This window comes from Pezoporus flaviventris, unplaced genomic scaffold (assembly GCF_033815535.1).
Source record: "Pezoporus flaviventris isolate CSIRO_AGI_PZ_B2104156 unplaced genomic scaffold, CSIRO_AGI_Pfla_v1 ptg000036l, whole genome shotgun sequence".
NCBI classification, from domain to species: Eukaryota; Metazoa; Chordata; class Aves; order Psittaciformes; family Psittacidae; genus Pezoporus; species Pezoporus flaviventris.
Genome location: NW_026892584.1, coordinates 34050262 through 34072790, shown reverse-complemented (window position 1 = coordinate 34072790; position 22529 = coordinate 34050262). Strand labels below are relative to the sequence as shown.

At 38.4% G+C, this 22529-nt stretch overlaps 1 protein-coding gene across 8 annotated transcripts; it reads left to right on the top strand.

Moving 5' to 3' along the window:
- Nucleotides 1-14: 14 nt before the first annotated feature.
- On the top strand, nt 15-20572 carry ATXN3 (ataxin 3). Of its 8 annotated transcripts, XM_061463873.1 has the most exons (12): nt 384-446; nt 1691-1741; nt 4271-4435; nt 4979-5023; nt 6438-6523; nt 6926-6992; nt 9397-9484; nt 9734-9866; nt 10969-11144; nt 11581-11704; nt 13768-13850; nt 14487-20572. In XM_061463873.1, the coding sequence occupies exons 1-12, from the start codon at nt 423-425 to the stop codon at nt 14579-14581; spliced, it is 1137 nt and encodes a 378-aa protein (XP_061319857.1). In that variant the 5' UTR covers nt 384-422; the 3' UTR covers nt 14582-20572. The 8 variants fall into 8 exon arrangements, with proteins under 8 accessions (XP_061319862.1, XP_061319856.1, XP_061319859.1 ...); XM_061463872.1 differs by lacking the exons at nt 384-446; nt 1691-1741 and adding an exon at nt 23-218; XM_061463874.1 differs by lacking the exon at nt 1691-1741 and having other exon boundaries at nt 314-446.
- Nucleotides 20573-22529: the final 1957 nt, after the last annotated feature.

The following is a 22529-nucleotide window of genomic DNA, read 5'->3' as shown; positions in this document are numbered from 1 at the left end:
TGTGGTTTGGCGTTTCTTTAGCTGGATCTGAACAAGTTTGTTTTCAGATTTCCTCGGCAGGTTTGTTTGGAATGCCAGCCAGTGGGATGCGGCTTTGTGAGCGGGTGTCAGCAGAGGGAGATGGAAAGGAGAGGCGAGCTGTTACCGCTGAACTCGGTGGCGTGAGGAGCCTGGGCATTGTGGTGCGCAGGAATTCACGCTTACAGCGTGAACTCAAGGTACCCGTTTAACCGCGCGGCGGCACGGAGCAGCCCGCCGGCCTCCTTGCTGACAGGGGGCGCCGGCACGGCCGCCTCACGCAGGCAGCGTAGCTCACCAGGGCCCTGCGCAGATCGGCTGCTGCGGGTGGCCCAGAAGGAGAAGGTTCGATTGGCTGGGGGAAGTGTCACGTGAGGCGGAGGCTGTAGCCGTTGACAATAAACATGGAGTCGATCTTCCATGAGAGGGTGAGTGAGCGTTTGTGGTAGGGTTGTGCCGCTTTTGGGGGGAGGGGGGCCGCTCAGCTGCTGTAGGGGGTGTTGTGCCACCGGTTGGCCTTCCGGGACGGGAGTCTTATCTGAGGAGCCGCTCGGGGTGGCGGCTGGTTCTCCCGTTCCTGCGATAGCCCAGGGGCAGCTCTCGGTCCGACGGGGTACGCTTCGCCTGTGTCGTGCCCCTTCCCGCCATCCTTCCGGGAGCAGGATGAGGTAGCGGCTCTGTTTCCTCTGTCTTGGGGAAGAGCCGAGCCCTTCCTGGTGCCTGTGGCCTGGCCTAGCTTGGCTCTGCTTGGCCTGCCGGCTCCGCGGGGAAACTAAGTGCAGTTAGTGAAGATCGAAGAGGGTCAGGCTGAGCTACAGTGCTCCTTCTCGCATGGTGACTACTTTTCTTAGGCTTTTAAAAATAGACCTCAAGTATGAGAAGGTACAGGCTACAGCTGCTTATGTTGCTTGTGAGAGAAGTCGCTTAACTGAGAAATGAGCATGAGGGTGAGCAGCGGCAGGCAGGGCCGTTTCTGTGCTCTCGGACACAGCCCTTCACCTACGCTGGCTTGGTTGGGCTTGTGTTATGAGCAGGGAAAGGGAGAGCTGTTAAGGAAGTCCTAATTAATGTACTGTGCTTTTGTGTGCTGAACAGCGTTTCCTGTTTTGGAAGACAAATGCTTCTATAAACTGCTGTGATTTATCCAGTTTCCCAAATATGAGCTATTTGTGCTTTAATGCTATTCAAATATAATTGTCTTTTTTCTCATGTACTTTCCCAGTGTGTCTGCACCTTTATTGTCTTAAGATTAATGTTAGTTTTTATACACTGCTCTCATATATTGCTTGGTTTCCTTAGCAGATAAAGCAAGATAGCAGTGTAACTTAAAAACAAAACAAAACTGCTCTGAAATCTGTGGAACGTGAGAAGTGTTCTTTCAAACTAGGTTTCTATTGCAAAATTTGGCAGTCACTGTGGTATTAAAGAGCAGGTGCCCCTAGGATGAGTGTTAGATTTCAACCATTATGGTCTCTGCTACAATGACCTTGAGTTCTAGTCTAGATTTGAAAATCAAAACAAGTGTACCTTTTCCTTACCTGGTCTAGCTTATTGCATAATGAAATGACAACCTTTTTTAATGACTACGTTGCTTTCTAATTTAATAATAAAACTGCTGAAATTGAAGTTGCAGAGCACAATACATTTAAAATCACAAGCTGATTCTTTGTAGTTGCTACAGGTTTTGGGATGTGGGAGGGGAGCAGCCTTGGATTGCTCTGTAGTAAGTCAGCTATGCAGTTACAAAGTTAAACCTGAATGCCTGTTTTAAATTAGAGTACTAACTACTTTATCTTGTTATCATTATTGGTCTACAAAAAATTTAACTGAAATTCTGTCTCTTAAGGAGTATTTCCCCCCATCAAGCTATGTCAAAATATTTAAAGTGCTGTATGTGCATGCACATGTCCTTACACACATCCTTACACTTCAATCTGCACACCTTGGATGTTCCAATAAAAAGGCATGAAAAATATGGTATTTATAAAGGAAATTTATTAAAACAAAGACCTAAGCAATGAAGCCCTTTTAACAGGGGAATGACAGTTGCAGAAAGTAGGACTAACCATGACTACTACTAGTAGTTACCACTAACTTAGAAGTTAGTAATTTCTTTGATATTAGTATTTGAAAACACTGAAAGTAGGGAAGCAGGTTATATCCAGATAGATTTCAAGGAGGAAATTTCAGATTATGGGAAGATGCAGTATTGTCTGCGTTTAAAAAAAAAAAAACAAACAAAAAACAACAAACCTGAAGTTAATGTCTGTTAAGAACTAAGATCAGTTTTCTCTTCTGCTTTTTGCACTTACTATGTACAAATTTTGCATATGAAAGTTAATGTTTATTACTTTAAGATAAAACTGTACAAACACAGACAGTAAAAAACACTTTTAGTTAAATTAAGATCGAAGACTGTAATACAACTAATTTTCAAAGGTATTTTAATATCTTTTTATTTCTGAATGAGATTCATATAATTCTGCTGGAGAAACCTGTGATTCTTGAACAGGTTCTTCTGTTACAGTTTTATCGTATGACCAGCAGCAGGGATGTGATAGCAAGGGGATAGGACCTGCTGAGCTTGCTGAGGGAAGGACATGAGCTGGAGGAGGCTTCTGGATTCTGTTGCAGCTGGGCTGTACAGCCTATCCAGCCTTAATAACTCATTGCTCAATTAAGTGATGAAGTCCTAGAAAGTTTCTGTGATCTGCAGTAGAGGGAACTTTCAGTGTTCCTGCTGTAAGGGAAATCACGGGAGATTTGTACATATGATTTGTATGAGCCGTTCATGGAAGTTCAAAGTCTGTTCTTCCAAGCCATGCTTTTGTATTCTTAGTTTCTGTGGGTTTGGCGGGAGGGAGGGGTGTTACTTATTTTAGTTGAGGGGCTTTGGTTTTGTTCTTAATAGTGTATGTCACTGGAGTTATTAATGTAAATAAAAAAGGGCTGATTAAAATGAAAGAGAGAAGCGGGATTAAAAAAAATGTTGATCTTGTCTATACTTGTTTAGTTACTTTACTATTCTTTTAGTCAATTTACTGATTTTTAATTTGAGTTGACAACTGTTATCTTAAATGTGCTGAATATGTAACAAAATATCTGAAGTGTTTTCCATTCGAATGGTTTATCAAGAAAAATATTTTTGCTGTTTAAAATGCTGAATTTTTATTTTTTTTCTTGTCACCTCATCATTGTCATCAAGATTTCAGAACCGGTATTATTAGTCTCTTTTACCTAAATTCTATTCATAAATTTCATGTGGAAAAGGAGCTTTACTGCTCCTCCAACTGCTGATCGAAGAAGTAAAAATCTAAACTGATTTTCCTGTGGTTGTGACTTGGAAGAGGACAGAATGTATTGTATTGATAATTGCAGTCTTTGTGAGATTTGGTCAAGTGACTGGCAATTTTTAGTGTTTTAAAAAATAACATTTTGACATTAATTTATTTCCTTTGAGGAAATAAAGTAGCATGCTGTCGTGGTTTAAACCAAACCAGACAACTCGTTCACCCACCCCCCCTCGCCCCCTGCCCCCCCCACCCCCCGGAGGGATGGAGAGTCAAAAAGAATGCAACTTCCATGGGTCGAGACAAGAACAGTCCACCAACCAAGGCACAACACAAATCGCTACTGCCACCACCACCACCACCAACGATAAAGGAAACAGGGAAGAGAACACAACACCCCACCACCAGCCAACCAACAACCCATTCCCCCCCAGCCTGACCAAGCACTGACCCATACCTCCTCCAGCCCTGCAGTCCCAGCCCTTTCGGCTAGCTCTCCATTACTTCCTGGGCATGACGTGCTGTGGTATGGAATACCTCTTTGGTCAGTTTGGGTCAGGTGTCCTGTCTCTGCTTCCTCCCGGCTTCCCCTCCTCCCTGGCAGAGCATGAGGCTCACAAAGTCCTTGGTCAGGGTAGACATCGCTTAGCAACAACCGAAAACATCGGTTTCACCAACATTGTTCCCAGGCTGGAAGTCAAAACACAGCACTGCACCAGCTACCACAAAGGAGAAACATGACTGCTACTGCTGAACCCAGGACACATGCATGTTGGTTTGTTCCCATCAAATTAATGGGAGAGTTGTATTCTACAGCTTGCAGTGTAATACATCCAAAGAATGTATGGCATTCTGGGTGAGTGGCAAGGGCAGAATGCCTGAATTAAATGGTTGAGTCATTTTACAGAGTGAAGCATTAATGTAATTTTTTGTTGTCTTTTTTTTTTTCTCTTCCAATTTAGCAAGAAGGCTCCTTGTGTGCTCAGCACTGTCTGAATAATTTGCTGCAAGGGGAATATTTTAGTCCTGTTGAGTTATCCTCTATTGCACAGCAGTTGGATGAGGAAGAAAGAATGAGAATGGCAGAAGGAGGAGTGTCTAGTGAGGAATATAGAACATTTTTACAGGTAAAATCATTTTAATTTGAGGTTACTTGATATTTGCCTGAAATTTAATATTTTGTACCACAGACCCACTATTCTTGCATAGCTAGAAAAGGTTAATTCCCTAGTGCTGAAACTTCTTAATTTTATAGGTCTTTTCGCTCACACATCTTAAATTTGGCATTCTCAAATGTTATTAGTACAGCTTTACAAAACTTCTCCAAAAAGCTACATTATCCTCATCTTACAGGTAGATCGATCAAGCATCATGAGGAGGAGGATCAGCAATTTGCCATTTTGGGGGTTATTTTTTTGTAAGCTAGTGGCAGAGGTAGGAGCAGAAGTTTCCATGCCTGCATGTCCTTTAAGCATTGAGCATTTCTAATTTAAAAGTTTGGGGATTTTAATTATTTGGTTACTTAGTTATTGTAATTAGCCTTACATACTAGGGCATACTGAGTTGTTTCTCTAAGTATGTGTAGTTATATTTATTTTCAAAACTTATTTCTGATCTTTTATGCTTACACCATTTTTCCCTTCTCTCCCTCCCAACCTCATACAAAGCAGCAGCCTTCTGTAAACATGGATGATAGCGGATTCTTCTCAATTCAAGTAAGCATGGCTTTATACTGACAGAATTTTTCTATTTATGCAATGTCTCATGTAATTTAAATAGCATTGAGCTTTTTATCTAGTTTGCAGGTTATAAGCTTAATGGAATTAAGTACTGGCCTTCTAAATCTTCAGAGGGTTTTCCTCTAAGTGACTTGCAGTTCTTCAGTTCATATGCCCTTAAACACATGGTAGGAGCATGGATATCCTGAACTGTGAAATGACATGTGCTGGCAATAAGCTTGATTCTAAGTTGATTCTTACAGGCACTTCACATGTAGATCTTGGCTCCCATAGACTGCTGGTGAAAAAGCAGACTTGAGATTGTTTTCTCAAATATAGACTGTAAAGCCCTTGGCAATGGTTTCACGATTATCACAGCAAATGGAAAAAGCTGCAATATCTACATGTCAGTTTTTATAACACACACAAAACAACAACAAATGTTATTGAACACCGAACTGGGGGTTGTATCTACATGGAGGTGAGGATGGCAACATGGTTTAGTATGAGGTATCCCTGCCCATGGCAGGGGGGGGTGGAACTATATGACCTTGAGGTCCTTTCCAGCCCTAACTATTCTATGATTCTATGATGCTTTGCACCTTTGGCTGCCTCCTGAGCTTGGAGTGGTGATTCTCGTTGTTCCAGAATCCCTCAAGAGCCTCTGTTTGTTTTGGTTGGTTGGTTTGCTTGTTTTGGAGGGGGGTTAGTTTTTGTTGTTTGGTTTTTTTTTTTTAAGGGCAGGGCCATTCTAATCAGTGAAAAGCTATTAATGGTTTGGCATTTCTTGTATTCCTTCATTGTGCTTTGTCAATATTGAAGCTCAAAAAAAAAGCTTCCTTACACTCTACTTTTTTTTGTCCTGTCACTGCTCTGCTCACTTGCTGCGCAGTTGCCTGGCTGAAAGGACAGTGAATGTTAATTTAAATTTCTTACAGCATCGTTTTGGTTAGTGCTAAAGAGTTACTGTAATAGAGATGTGCTAATGCAGCTGGCTGATGCTGTGACAGTCCAGTGGTGAAAAATTTCCAGTAGTTACTGTGGGGAAGGATGATACTGTATTAGGGGGATGGGGATGGCAGAGCACTACATTGAGAGCAGAGAGATAACATCTTCTCAAGTGTGTGTGAGAAGTTTGAGTTACAGCTTTGCCTGGGGGAATAAGCTTATTAATACAACTCAGTTAAATCCTAGTAGTTTTCTTACTTCCCCTTTGATATGGCATGCATGTTAACATTTGCATATAGATGCATGACAGTTGTGTTTTGAATAATGCGATTTCTAGGTTTCCTAGCAGTGAAGTCCTGAGTTGTATGAAACTAGTATGTTTGTTTATAGCAGTTAAGATGGTTGTATTGCTTAAATTAAGATTTGACTAGTTTGATTCATGAAAAGTGCTGTTTTTTGACAGGTTATAAGCAATGCCTTGAAAGTTTGGGGTTTAGAACTAGTCCTCTTCAACAGCCCAGAGTATCAGAGGCTTGGGATCGACCCTATGTAAGACATTTTTTTCTTAGCACCCTGCTTTTATTTTACAGAAAAATAATACTCTTAATCTATGACTTAAATCTTTCTTTAAAATTACTCTTTCAAGCTCTGTTGCATTCTGATGGTTTTATTATCCCCTCTGTCTTTAAATTTTTCTCTTTGGGGGTGTATATGAATATCTGTCCTCTCTGCCTTTATGATATCTCAGTATCTGTGGCATCATACATATATGGAGATTTCAGTAATGCTGACAACTTCCTAAATGTTACAAAAGTAGTATGAGTATGGTTGTATTACTGAAATTTTATTATGTAAGTTTAAAGTAGTGGTAGCAAAGAACTTGAACATTAATATGCACTCCAATAGTAGAGTATTTAATTTTATCTATACCTTTTGTTTTTCTTTTTACAGAAATGAAAAATCATTTATTTGTAATTATAAGGAACACTGGTTTACAGTTCGAAAGTTAGGAAAACAGGTGACATTGTCTCTTTTTACTTAAAAATTGACTTCAGAATGGGGGTGGAAAAGTGGTTGCAACTAGACCATGTGTTGGCCTTTTGCAAGCTTTGGCTGCACTTTAATAGTATCCTATATTAAAAAAAAATAAAAACGAGTAAATGTTAAATGTTTGTAATAACACAAAAATACCAGGGAACTTTTTATGAATATTAGCCTGGAGAAATACCCTAGGATCAATTTCTTAGTGAACCTGTCCTTTAGGGAGCTGCACTTCTTGTAGAGTCTGTGTGACATCTTCAGCTCTTTTCTTTTCTGCATGAAAAGAGGGTGAGGGGACAAAGATCAGCATCCGTATAGAATGCAGACTAATTTTAATGCATAAATTTATTGACATTGTAAAAATAATTTTGCTCATTTAAATGGACAGTAGGCATAAGGAAAAGTTCAAATTTCAAAGGTATTAATATTTATGATTGCTAGTGTTTAAGAGCATCCATCAGGATAAGGCTGGGGAAAGCAGAATCACAAAATTTTTAGAAAACTTTCAGAAACAATTGTTTTATAAGCAGGAAGTAGTTACTAAAGGTAAGGGGTGGCCATACAAGTATATGGTACGTACATATAATAACTCAAGTCGCATCCATATCCATTGTAACACCAATGCAGTTTTTTATTTCAGTAGCCAATCATTGTTCTGGATCACACTGCATAAGTTTTATACGACATAGGCTGGTTTGGTGTTTTCAGGTTTGTTTTTTTTTTTTGTTTTAGTTTGATTTTTTTTTTTAAATAGAAAATGTTCGTGAAATGGCTTTTATGTTCTAAAGTAATGGACAGGAGTCTCTTCATGCATTTGGTTCATTTTGCATGTGGTGGCTACCTATCTTGTCATCCAGATTAAAAACCACAACAAAAAACCCCCCACCAAGCAAAAAACAAAAACCAATCCAAACCCAAACAAAAACTGCAAAAAACAAAGAAAGAAAAAAAAACAAACCAGAAAACAACAAACTAAACAAAACCCAACTGTGAGTAAACACATTAAACTCTGCTGTTCTGCTTCAATTTGAAAGTATGGGTCATGTTTACAGGCCATTTTTGGGTATTTAATATCAAAAAGGCTGAATGGTCTCTTGAAAGTATGGGAATGTTGTTTTGTTATATATGCAACCATGTTGGGTGGAATTTTGTGTGATAATATTCTAGCCCAAAATGTTCTAAGTTGGAGGGGTAATGTCTTCTGTTTGTACATGCAGCTTGTAACCACATGAAAACAATGCTAGGTGTGTGTTATCTAGAGAGGAATAAAAAAAATAGATTTGATGTGCTTGTCTTCTGTTACATTTAAAGCAAAAGTAGTTTACCAAACCTTCCTCCTTCATGTTTCCTTTTAAAAGTTTGTCTGTAATCTGTCCATCACATTTGTTTTTGTAACTTTATCGCCCATTCCTGCATTGTTGGTTATCTTACCCCTTTGCAGTGGCAAAGGGTGTTTTTAACAAATTCAGTGACTGAGTGACAGATTGGCAGATAGACACCTCTGTTCTAGCTGAATTATAGTATGGGTCCATCTGCAAGTATGTAACTGCAATATGGAAGTTTAGATAGATAAATGCATTTTTGTGAGAATGGAGATAGAATTATCCTTCTACTATCTGAAATTATGCTTCCTGATTAAAATGGCTAGTATTGAACGAGTATGTTATAAAAAAAGGTTCTTCAGATTAAATGCAATATATATGGGGTTTTAAAGATAGAATATTTTGACATCCATATGGTATATATTTTTTTCTGTAGAAGTGTTATTAATGGCTACTTGTCATCTTCAGGGAACTATAAATAATCTGTGTATACATTTATGTCATATTATAACATTATGCTCTAAATTTTAGTTGTTTTTTCTTAAATGAAAAAATTATCTCAGAAGTAAGCAGTAGTTCACCAGCTATTAAAGGCAGAATGTTTAATTAAGGTATTTTATGTAAAGAATTCAACTTCTGCTTCCTGTATCTGTTAATTTCTTAAGATACAATGTTAACTCATGAAGATTTTCTTCCCTCGTTAGTCTCTGAACAGACTTAAAATTCTGATTAAGCAGAATTTTAGATGCTGTCTAAAATAATTCTTCTACAATTATATTTTGACTTGCCTGTTTTAGTCTGTTTGCTTGGTATTAATGTTCGGTAATGGGAGAGAGCATGCAGTAATTTCCTCACTTCATACCTCCTGATAGCTGAAGAGTATTTGAAGGGTAACCTTTAGCATTAGAGGTCTTGTGCTTCAAGACTTTTTATTTGGTAATTTACTAGATTTATTTAGATACTCCATCATAGAAAATGACCACAATGTACAGAAATGGGTTACCAAGTAATCTTTATGCTAATTTGTTCTCTCAAACCTTTTTTTTTTCTTAATTACAGTGGTTTAACTTGAACTCTCTCTTGATGGGTCCAGAACTAATATCAGATACATATCTTGCACTTTTCTTGGCTCAATTACAACAGGAAGGTAATAGTAACTTGCAGATGTTAAATCTCATTAATTAAAAGTAGGTAATAATTAATTAATTAGAACTTATGTATTCAGTTAATTATCCTTAGTTTTATGATTGAAATAGTGAAATAACCCAAGTCCTTTATAATGAAAGGTAGAGCCCACATTGTAATAAATTGCACATTGTTGTGTTCCATGTAGCGTGCATTTTAGAGTGTTTTTTATACACCTTAATGCTGTAGACTTACAACTTATTTTCCTCAGGTTATTCCATATTTGTAGTAAAAGGTGACCTGCCAGACTGTGAGGCTGATCAGCTATTGCAGATGATTCGGGTACAGCAGATACAGCGACCAAAACTAATTGGAGAAGAGACAGCACAATCAAGAGATCAGAGGTAAGGTAAACAGAGATTTCATTTTAATAATGTTAAAGTATGATTGGTTTCCATGATTAATGTCTCCATGGAGACAACCTCCTTAAGAAGTAATTAGAAGTACTTTTAGTGCAATATGCTTACTACTGTTGCATAAAGTAACAGTAAGCTGGTGAATACAAATGGTGTTACTTCTAAGTGGACAAAAATTACTTGAATAAGGATTCAATCCTTCCATGTGTACAGGTGTTGTATAGTGCAGATTTTTAACAATGATTACAGTATTTTTCCAATTATTGTAAAATGGGTAAGCAAATCTTAACCAAACTATGGTTAACAGTAATCAATCTATAATTAAGACTGCTTAGTGCATTCTGTCTTAAGTAGAAAAGAACAAGAAACCCATACCTGAATTTAACATCGTGTAATCATACAGCATTCCTTTTTGGAATAATTTCACTGTAATGTTGTAGTGCTGCTCTGTTGTGAAAGGTACTGATAGTATGAAACATCCTTGAAAGCATATAAAGTGCTGCTTCTGCAATAATTTTATCACATTTTCATAGTGAATGAATTGCAATAAGCCAAATGCTTAAGGCTTTTTGGAGGAATTTGTTCATTATGATTTCTTCCACGTTGTAAAGGTAAACTGGTGTTGTAAATTGATGGAATAAAACCAAATGACTTTGCGGTAACATAGAAAGTGTGTATAGTTTATGGAGGACCTATTGCTCTAGTGTGGTCATCAGTTTCCCAAGAAAGAAACACATGCACTGTTTCCTGATGTTGTAACTGTTTTAAGTAGCAGTTGTTTTAAGTAACATGTATTACTGCTTTTTGTAGGCTTATTGTCTTTGAAGTTTTTCCCATTAAACATGTACATGGGTTTAGATTTTCAGTATTTATTTTTTTACAACTGCAAGGTCTTCTTGCAGCCCTTTTGTGCTGCTTCACATTTCATTTAGAAATGAAAATACTTTTTTATAGAACAGGTTTTCACAATAGAAATATTTTTTCCCAAAGTTAAAAAAAAAAGTCTAATTAGTAGAAAATACTGACTTTAAATTTCACAGTAAGTTACTATTTCTGCCTGAATTCTGCCATAAATATATCAATTTCACAGGCTACCCAGAAGTGATATGGAACAAGCAATAGATGTTAACCATCCTTTTGATGGAACAGGCATGCTAGATGAAGATGAAGAGAATTTTCAGAAAGCCCTGGCTCTAAGTAGGCAGGAAATGGATATGGAAGATGAAGAGGCTGATCTTCGCAGAGCCATCCAACTCAGTATGCAAGGTGCAGCACTCATCTAAATTTCTCTTACACTGTTCATGTTGCTTATGCTTTAGGCAGCTACTGAAATTGGTTTCAGTCGGCCACTTCTTCCAGCATGCATCAAGCTCTCTGAAAAGACTGGCTTTCTGGCTTTGAGGCATGGAAGGACAGTTCAGAATTCCCTATAGCTATCTCCTTTCTGCTTTTGAAAAGTTGAAACTTGCATGTTAGCATTGATCATTTGGAAGCAAGAACAAATTGGCAAAGCGTGGCAGGAAGGAAGGGAAGCAGTCCTAATAAGAAGAGGAGATAGTATCAAGTGAAGTTAGCCTAGGCACTTATTTCTCCAATAAGTATATTTCTTCCTCTGAAGTTTGAAGACATTTTCTGAAGCTGTATTTCATTTACTAACTTCATTTTACAGTAATTAGTAGGATATTGTATGTTCTGGTTTTAGGTAGTCGTCGAAGTGACAGCTCAGGCTCATCACCACAGAACATTCCTCAGTTACCTCACACCAGTCAGACAGACTCCCTTTCTTCAGAAGAACTGCGAAGGAGAAGACAAGCGTATTTTGAAAAGTAAAGTAGTTGATACAAAATTGCATCTGGAAGGACATGTCCTAATTTCGAGTGCTTTTGGCGTGTGGATGAGTTTCTTACTGAGACCCAACTTTTCTCTCTTAACATGTTTTCCTAACAGTATCTGAATTTTGCTATTCCCAGGTGGCTCCTTATGAAGAAAAGGAACTTGTAAATAATAGGAGTTCAACCTGTTGGTAGTGCTACATCAGGCTTGTGGGGGATGACAAAAAAAATACATGTTGGGTTGGAAAGGACCTTAAGATCATCTAATTCCAACCTCCCTGCCAAGGGCAGGGATCCCTCACAGTTCATGAGGGATCATGTTGCCCAAGGCTCTGTACAACCTGGCCTTGAAAACTGCCATGGATGGAGCATTTATCACTTATTTGGGCAGTCTGTTCCAGTGCCTCACCACCCTCACAGTAAAGAACTTCTTCCCTATATCTAACCTGAACTTCCTCTGTTAAAGTTTAAACCCATTACTTCTTGTCCTATTGCTGCAGTCCCTTATGAAGAGTCGGTCTCCAGCTTCCTTGTAGGCCCTGTTCAGATATATTTTAAATGAAATCCTGTAAAGTTCTGTAATTATTTTTCTGAAGAAAAGCATTCTTTCTCAAAGACTGCTTCTGGTAATGATGCCTCTAATGTGCATCACATGAAAGTGTTCTAGATGATATTTTATGTTGCTGTTCTGGAATACCTTCTTAATACATAGAACCATAGAATCAGCTAGGTTGGAAAAGACCTTTAAGATCATCAATTCCAGCCATTACCCCAAGACTGCCAGGTCCACCACTAAACCATGTCACTGAGGGCCTCATCTACACATTTTTGAACACTTCCACAGATGGTGACTGTGGCACAAGTGCAGGACCCGGCATTTTGCCTTGTTGAACTTCATACCACTGGCTTCAGTCTATCGATCCAGCCTGTCCAGATCCCTCTGCAGAGCCTTCCTATCCTTGGTGTTGTCCACAGATTTACTGAGGATGCGCTCAATCCCCTCATCCTCACTGGCACTAATACTGAGCCCTGAGGTACACCTCTATTGACCAGTCGCCAGCTAGATGTGATACCGTTTACCACCACTCTTTGAGCTCTGCCATCCAGCCAGTTTCCAGCCCAGCAAAGAATACCTCAATCCAGGCCATAAGCAGCCAGTTTCTCCAGGAGAATGCTGTGAAAAGTAATGTCAAAGGCTTTAGGTCCAGATAGACAATGTCCACAGCCTTTCCCTCATCAACTGGGCAGGTCACTTTATTGCAGAAGGAGATCAGGTTGGTCAGGCAGGACCTGCCCTTCATGAATCCATGCTGACTGGTCCAGATCCCCCTGTTTTCCTGCACATGCTTTGTGATTTGACTTAGGACCATCTTCTCCATGACACTGATGACTCTCCCTGGCACTGATGTCAGGCTGAGAGGCCTGTAGTTCCCAGTGTCATCCTTCCTGCCCATTTTGTAGAGAGGCCTTGCACTGGCCAACTTCCAGTCCTCTGGGACCTGCCCACTAGACCAGGACTGCTGAGATGATGGAGAGTGGCTTAGCAAGCTCCTCTGCCAGCTCCTTCAAGTACTCTGGGGTTTAACCAATCTGGCCCCATACACCTGTTTACGTCTAAGTGGAGCAGGAGGTCACTAACCATTTCTTCCTGAATTATCGGGACTTCAGTCAGCTCCCCATCTCTGCCATCCAACTCGGGGAACTGAGTACCCTGAGGATATGTTGCTGGGGTACTGTAGCTTTTCTTTATCTCTGTCTCCTAGTGATGAAGGAAATAGAAATGCTATGGATGGGAGAAGTTAGACTTTGCGTGAGAGGGTAAGAATGCAGAACATTCAGATTTTAGGAAAACAGTAGTGTGGCTTGGCCACATAATGCTGGGGTGGTATGATGTCTGAGGGGTAGCAGTGTGAAACAATTGAGCTTTTAGGTGCAGGGCTGTTACTGTACCAAACAGCTTCCACTTCTCACTCTTGGCCTTCCTTACAATGAATTAGACTCGATACAAGTCTCGCACTGATGTTAATCTTATTGTTACAAATTTGTAACACTTTCAGGCAGCAGCAACAGCAGCAAGATCAGGCCCAAAACCTACACAATAAGCCAGCTCTAAGCTCAAGTACTCTGGAAGCTGACCCAGGTATTGTTTTTTAAGCTATTTTCAACAGTGAAATATTGGGCTTTCCTGCTTTTGTGCTCTGTTTCTAATTTTTCTTGACTGCCTACTTCCTCCCTCCAGCAGCCATTCAGATGATGGATCAGAGCCATTACTCTTTTTGGCAGTGAAGGATCACTTTCTTGAAAAGCCTGTTTGACTTTGAGTGTCAATATCCTGTTTCAGAGCATTACTATTAGACCATCTTAGTTCTGGCTTTTTGTTGTTTTGTTTAGCTTGAGCATTAAAGATTGTAATATTTGATGGGATTTGTGCCAATAATTTGTTTTCTAAAATACTTTTAAAGTTGTATGATAATGTAATAAACTTGGAGTAATATCTGACAAAATTACAGGAACCAGTTTTCAGTAGAATGTAACTATGTAGGCCTTACTAATGTCAAGTATTGGTGATACAAAATTCATATGTATTACTTGTTACAGACTGACTGTTGATGAAAAGCAAAGTGCAAAATATTCATGATTTTAAAAAACAAAGCCAGTTTTGGGGGTGGGGTGGAAACAGGTGGGTGTGGACAAAGGGAACAATGGTAGCATTTAACTACAGTTGAGAATCAGCTCTGTGAATTTATTACAACTTACATGCATTTATTTTCCTTAGGAGGTGATATGAGTGAAGAAGACATGCTTCAGGCAGCTATGAATATGTCTCTGGAATCCGTTAGAAACAACTTGAATACAGAAGAGGAGAAATGAATTAACTTTTTTCCTCTTATTGTCAAAACACTTAAGTCTCCATTATAATTTTTCTGTGTGGATGTTGCATAAGCAGGGTGCATTTTAGAATTCTGGAAGCAGGAATGAAAGGGGGACTGGAAGTCAGTGTGGAGGGAATCCGCAATTACAAAAAAGATTGCACTAATTTACAAAACTTTAGCACTCCTACTACAGAACCTTTGTTCACAAGAGTAACTGTATTAAAATTACTTAAACTGTTCACATGAACCAAGTTAGATGTGTAGCAGAAGGAATTTGCATTTTAAAAGCAAGTTTAAATTGAGAAATTTTAAAGGAAATACAGAAGGTACTGAAAGGTGGCATCAACTGATTTCCTTCAGTATCAATGGAAAAACAGATACAAGTAATAAACTGTACTCATAAATGACAAATTTCTTTGTAAGGAATCCCTTAAAATGGGAAAAAGAATTCTGTTTATCTTAGATAATTTGTTTTGTGATTTTTTATTGTGAATGACTTAATGTCAACTTTTCAATCCTGCTGTCCACTTTTGAAATGACCCATTTTGCAGGAGAGACATAAAATCATAGAACAGTTTGGGTTCAAAAGTCATCTAGTCCAACCCACCTGCAATGAGCTGGGACATCTTCAACTAGATCAGGCTGCCCAGAACCACATCATGCCTGGCCTTCAGTGTCTCCAGGGATGGCACATCCACCACCTCTCTGGGCAACCTTTGCCAGTATTTTACCATCTTCATTGTAAAGAAATTTTTCCTCGTGCTGAGTCTGAATCTCCCCTCCTTTAGTTTAAACCATTACTCCTCATCGCAACAGGTCCTGCTAAGAAGTCTCTCCCCATCTTTCTTACAGGCCCCTTTTAAGTACTGAAAGGCTGGAGTAAGGTCTCCCCAGTCTTCTCCAGGCTGAGCAACTCCAATTCTCTTAGCTGTTCCTCATAGCAGAGATGCTCCATCCCTCTGATCGCTTTTGTGGCCCTTCTCTGGACCCTCTCTAACAGGTCCATGTCTTTCCTGTACTGAGGACTCCAAAGCTGGACACAGCATTCCAGGTGGGATCTCACCAGCGCAGAGTGGAGAGGCAGAATCACCTCCCTTGACCTGCTGGCAATGCTCCTTTGAACGAAGCCCAAGATATGATTGGCCTGGGCTGCAAGTGCACATTGCTGTCTCATATCCAATCTTTAATCCACTAGTACCCCCAAGTCCTGGATAACTCCCAGTCTGAGTCTTGGGGTACTCTCATTCCCTTATCCCCCAGGCTGTATTGACACCAGGGGTTGTCCTGATCTAGGTGTAGGACCCTGCACTTGGCCCCATTGAACCTCATGAGGTTTGCACAGGCCCACCTCTCGAGCCTGTCCAAGTCCCTCTGAATAGCTTCCCATCCTTTAGGTGTATCAGCTGTACCATGCAGCTTTGTGTCATCTGCAGACTTGATGATGATGCACTCAATCCCACAGTCTGTGTGGCTGATGAAGATTCTAGAGTACTGGTCCCCGTACAGACCCCTGAGAAATGAATTTTGCAATTCAAGAGATAATCATCAGTGTGCTGTTGATAATGATGTTACTCCTGAATCGGTGACCTCTGACCTTCTAACACTTTCTGGTTTTACTTTGAATTCCAACTCTAAAATTTTCAGATTCATGATTAAAGTAGGATTTTTGCATTGCCCTATTATGTTTTGGCAGATACACTTGACACCTTTGGTTTTGGGGGGTTTTGGGGGTTGTTTTTTTTAATTTGTTTTTGTTTTCTTAGGTTCTTTCCAGTTATGCCACTGTCTTTACTACAAAAGCAGCATATAATCAGTTGGGTTGAACAGGTTTTATTTTCTGCCTTTTCTGGAGTCTTTTTTTCCTCTTCAAGCTCAACCTTTCCAGTCTTTCAGTAGGGAAGAGCTGTAACTGAGTCTAGGAGAAAGGAGGAGGGGATTTATGTGCCATGAAGTCAGTGCCACACAAATAAGGTGCATTCTTGCAGTCTGAAATGACCCCTGTGCAAATCACTCATTTAAGAATGAATATTTATGTCTGTGTGGATGTTCTTTCTGAAACGCTTTTCATGAGTGTCTGTCAGAATGTTGCAGCCTTTTCAGGAATGGCCTTTATTAGTGCACCTTACAATTTTTTATCATGCTGTTTCTGATCCTGAGAAAAACTGGGGAGCAAAGTATGCGAGTAGCTTAAGCTATTGGTTGTAAGACAGTTGCTTTGATATCCAGGATGAATGTGTAAGAGGGTGACCAAACCTGACTTTCAACTTCAGTGCAACAATTGAAATATGTTACATTTTCCTAAATGGTGCTTGAAACACAAGTTCTGTTTACATCTAAATTAAACGGAAGTATGTTGTAGATAGGGTATGTAAGCTGTAGTCCACATAATGCATTGTTAGCACAGGCATTCTGAGAATCTTTTGAAGATAACCCTAAATTTCTTTATCAAAATATTCTAAAGTTAAATCATTGCACACTAGTAACGTTTAATTAAAATTAGTATGAAATGAATGGTATCTAGATGGTAATACACATTCAGCATCAAGCAGTACTGTATGTGAAAGGGCTTTTACCTCTCAGTAAAGATTTGTTTACAACATTGGTTTCTTGATATCTTAGGATATTATTATGTTATACCTAATTGGACCTAATTCTGTTTTCCTTAGCTGTGTGCTGAATTTCCACCAATGTCATCAGAACCACTGTATGTGTTAGTATGGATTTTGGCATGCAACAGCGCTACTTTTTAAAAGCTTATTTTAAATTTTGTCTTTTAAAATAACTCTGTTATGCACATTATAATTAATAGCTGTAATGTCTCAAAATAATACAGCTAAACAACGGCTTTAAAAGCCCATGTGTGCATATACCATTTTGAAATGCTATGTTATGTTTTTCAGGATGAAAATTTCTGCCTTCAGTTTAAAATGTATATGAAACTGAAACTTTCTTTCCTGAAGTCTCTAAAGCACTGAATTGTTTCCTTGCTTGTCTGTAAATCCACAGCTTTAATTTCCTGTCTTTTGTTGTGCCATGAACTGATTCTGAAATAAGACTCTCTGTTTTATAAATGGGTATAGGCTGGCAATTTGATACCAGTACTTGGAACCTGGACCTTTTATTCCCTATTATATAAAAATATATTATTTCTATAGCTATATAGTGTGGCAGCCCTATATTAAAAATATAAGAAAAAAAAAAGCCCCTTGAATTGCATTAACTGTAACCTGTGACAATTACATGTTTTTTATAATCACTAAAGCATGGAGGTTTGCATTTGAACTTTCTTGCCACTTTGTAAATTACTTTATCACCCAAGTGTTTTAATATGTAGGGAACATAAACAAACAGTGCCTGAAAAGCACATCTGTGTCAGTCATTACAGGGCTAACCATACTCCTTTCTGTGCAGAAACAGTCACTCTGCAAATACCAATTTAATTTTCAGAGGTATGTCCAGTTTCATGAAGTAGGTATATCAGCCTAGTCAAGGAGCTAGAGGTAATAATTTAAGCTATGTATGTTAATTGCACCAAAGGAAAAGACTAATACTAATTGGTTACAGTATACATTTTATAACCCAGACCTAAGGTTCAAAATGTGTGGACCTGCCAAGAAGCTGTCAATAAAAAGCCAGTCTCATTTTTTGGTGTGCATTCTTTTGGTGATAAGCAGTCCTCAACGTGGCTGAACTATGCTCATAAAGCATTTACTAATAGAGAGCTTATTCCTACAGTTATCTGTTCTGTCAAACTGTTAAGTGTTTTTTGCATGTTGTAGCTTTAGGCCAAAGTCCATTGTAAAAGAGCAGAAACTGTTTTGTTGGTTTTTTTTTTTAAATTACAGTATGATATATGAGGGAATTTTAGACTTCTTTCAGCCAACATATTTTTACTGTCTTCCTCGCAGTGAGCAGTCTATGTGACTGCTATGTAATTCATGTTTTCCTGCCTATAGACATCAAAGGGGTAGGCAAAATGAGTGATACTTATATTAAATATCTTTCAAAATTACTTCTGTAAGCATAAGCTGTAAACTGTTTTCATGGTCTTGTAATGAGGATGGGAGGAAAAAGTGTTGTAGAATCATGGAATAGTTAGGGTTGGAAAGGACCTTAAGATCATCTAGTTCCAACCCCCCTGCCATGGGCAGGGACTCCTCACACTAAACCATGTCACCCAAGGCTCTGTCCAACCTCACCTTGAACATCACCAGGGATGGAGCATAAATGCATTCATTTGTAATGCAGTCATGCTTGAATGCAATTCTTGTTAGGCACAGCAGGTATAAATATGAGTTATTTAGAAGTTCTAATTTTTCTGGTCTTGAAACTAATCTGGTACAATCCTGGCTTGCTCTCCAACATTTGGGCTCCTTGTGCCCTTTAAATAACTTCAGAAAGTTTAAATGTAATTTTCAGATAAGGTACTATTTTTCATACTTACTTACTTTGCAGGCTACTTAAAAATAACCAATACAAAGTTAAATTTCCAATGTGTTTTAATGTTGGACTATTATTACTATTACAAATCTGTAAAATGGTGGGGAGTTTAAAATGTCTTCTGCACATGTCTAGTAAAGAATTGTATTTCTGTATCTCAAGACTAATATTATTATTTGCAACCTGCTTTATTACAAAACTGACAAGCTTTTACGAATTACCAAGAACATGTTACAGTTCTAAAATGAAATTTCCTAGAATTTACTGTTTCAAAAGTTGATGAAAACATACAAATGGTGGCCTTTTTACTGGGGAATGGGATTGGAGAACTCTAGTTACTCAGACTTGCAAAGGCGTATGATTGTACAACTCATTTTACCAGGACATAATTTTAACAGAATCAAAAAAGAAGAATCCAAGGAAAAGAAAATTTGAAGTGGAAACTTTAAGGGGTTAGATATAAAATAGTGTTTCTCACTGAGTAAGCCATCACTGTCTTGACTAAACCAAACTTAATGCCTGGAAAATCTTCATAGTTACTTAGAAATCATTAAAAAACCCAAACAAACAAACAAACCCCAACCGTACAGGTAATAGATATAAATGATATAAACTCATTTCACACATAATTAGTTGTTCAAGTAGGAACAATGCTTACTATATACAAACTGGCCTCATTCAAATACTTGATTCTTTACTTCAAATTAGTAGCTTCTTTGTGTTGTATCCAGGTTTGCATCTGAAAAGCATGAGCTCTTTTGCAATAAACTCTTTTAACCTGCATACACACATTTTGCCTTATTTGTATTTCGGACATGGAGGGAATGCTTCAGTATTTAGCCTGCCATAGTCACCTCCTTCGTCAACTGCAGTTCTTCACAATGTTGAAGTACATGTGACTTTTCAACTGCTCTTAATCAAAATCAAAATGTTTTCACTTTATTTTCTTGGTTAAGAAAAGCAAATAATCGTTACTAAGAGGATTTTTTTTTTTTTTTCTCTTAATATCCCCTTCCCCCCCATTTATAGCGACTGTGTGAATTCAGGAGAGAAAACTTGTAAAAAGGTTTGGACAGAAAGGGATGTAATATTTAAATGCCACTAAGCAAAAAAAAAGGATAAAACCCTTGATACTGTCTTCAAAGCATGCAAGCACTGATAAAACTTTTTTTTTTGCTACATGAAATTCTACATGTACAAAACAGTGTGGAGTTATGATTTTGTAAGAGAATATTTTATTTTTCATCTCTTGCCTAACAGCTGTGTACTTTAGAAATCATTTCAGTAAAAAATTTTTCATCTTGAGACTCTGCTTTCAGGATCATGTCTTCAGCTCTGGATTCCTAAACAATCTTTGTTTCTGTTTTGTGTATATAAAGCATATAACACTGAGAAGATTAAAAAAGGGAAAGGTGAAATGCTTTGTCATTGTTTTGACTGGAAAATGGCAGTGCTGTCTGATATTTTGAAAATGCTTTTGAAATAGGCATGAATATATACGGTTGTATTTGATACCACTTTTTTAAATAAATATGATTATAGCTTCTAACATTTCTCTCTTGACCCCAGTATTTATGTATGTGCTTTCTCTTATGTGTGAATTGGGCACAGAACCATCAAACATTAAAACTGTACCTTTGCTATCAATGGGCCTTGCACCAGATGTGTACACATATGAGCAGTGGGGCAATTTTCTGTTGCTGATAACTGACATTTTATCATCTATGATTCCCTTGATCTGTTGATACTCCAGAATTTATGTAAAGACACTTCTGAGGAAGGGAGTTGGTGCCAATTATAGTTATCCTACATCTTTACAAACTGTATGCTTTATATTTTAAAATCAGTTACTGTTTCCTGTTTTGCTTCCAGAACACGCATTCTTTTTGTGACACAATGCACAGGTTTTGTAGCTTTGTCAATCCACAGACTAGACTGGATGATCTCTGTGTACCTTTATCAACAGTGATGAAGCCAGTCTGCTAAAAAAGAGTTGCAATGCTAAATAGTTGGATTTTATTTTTTCAAAAGTACTAATTAAAAAAAGTAGGGAAAGAAAGCTTTCTGTGCTACTTTATTAACTTCTTGCCTTACTTGGCATTATAAAATGAACCACAATATGAGACATTTTTATAATTTCTAAATACTTTCAAAAGGCTGGAGGACATCCCTGATCTCACTTGAAAATGTAAACACAAGTTTCCCATATAAATGAATTAACCAAACATTATCGGAAAAGATGACTTGTCTTTTATCTCCTATGGACCCATATGGTTTTTGTTAAGCCATGGAATAGGGTGTTTGAAGCATTGTAAACTTTTCCTCTCCATTAAACCCAATGTTTGAAATTAACAAAATCATTGAAGATGCACATTTACGTTCTGTGCTGTATCACTGCACTAATACTTCCTGTAATTGTGGTGCATAGATTTTTGTTTTGGAAGGGTTTGGTTGGATTGTTTTTTGTTTTTGTTTTGATTTGTTTGTTGTTGGTTTTTTTGAGCTAGGAATGGATTTGAAGTAGTGTATGATACTACCACGCATAATTTTAAGGGCAGTAAATATTCTGTCTAACATTTGGCAATGTATAAACCTGATGGAAAAACTGTTCACAGGGAAAGCAATCTTATCAAACTTGACAGCTATTTCTGTTACTTTTAACTTCCAAACTCTTGCTCCACATAATGTACTCGACCTCAGAGTTGCCTCTTGAGTGACAGTTGGAGGTGAAGCAAAAAAAGGCAATCCAGTATTGCAGGCCAGCTATGGACCCTTCACTAAAGCTCTGCAAGATACCATTTTGGAAGTAACAAGCACTTTTTTCCATAGTGGCCCGGTAATGATTGTCAGCTTGTAACTCCAGAGCATGTGGTTTGTGCCTGCTGCATTCTCGGCTGCTCTGCAGACTTCACATGTGAAATGCTCTTTCTTCTCAGCTTCATTTCGCCATTGATGTGGTGCTTTCATTATTAATTTTTTAATGTAGTTATTAATTTGAAACTTATTAATGAGCTAGCTGCCCTTTATCTTCTTTCCAGTATTGGCAAATTTTTGTATCAGTATTGGTTTTACTGTTTTAATACTACATTTTCTGTAACAGCACAGTACTCCTTGTAGTCCCTGTAATTTCAAAAATGTCATATGATCACAACCAACAGGAATTTTGAATCAAACCAGTGTCGGGGTTGTGGCTGGAAGTCCAACCAACCAGCCATTTGTTCTACATCCAAAGAGGCAGGGGCCTGGTATCTCAGGAACTTGCCTAGAACACGTTCAAACACGTCTCTTGTAGCAGTTGAGTATTGTATTTTGTTCATGACACATGACCCAAGTATGTGTACATTAGGGTTCGTGTTAGTCAGGGCACTCCCAAGCCGCTCGGCCGACATGTCCTTCCACAGGACAGACCGGCACAGAGCCCTGCGGTAGCTCCGCGGTTCCCCCAGCCTCACTTTTACACAGACTAGGATTGACTGATTTACTACACTCAAGAGTCGCGCCGGCCG

What these genes read in the sequence shown, in the direction of transcription:
- ATXN3 (XM_061463872.1), top strand. Translation starts at nt 72, where the DNA reads ATGCCAGCCAGTGGGATGCGGCTTTGTGAGCGGGTGTCAGCAGAGGGA. An exon ending in GCGGATTCTTCTCAATTCAA is followed by an intron (nt 5,024 to 6,437) that starts GTAAGCATGGCT and finishes GTTTTTTGACAG; the next exon opens with GTTATAAGCAATGCCTTGAA. An exon ending in GCACAATCAAGAGATCAGAG is followed by an intron (nt 9,867 to 10,968) that starts GTAAGGTAAACA and finishes TCAATTTCACAG; the next exon opens with GCTACCCAGAAGTGATATGG.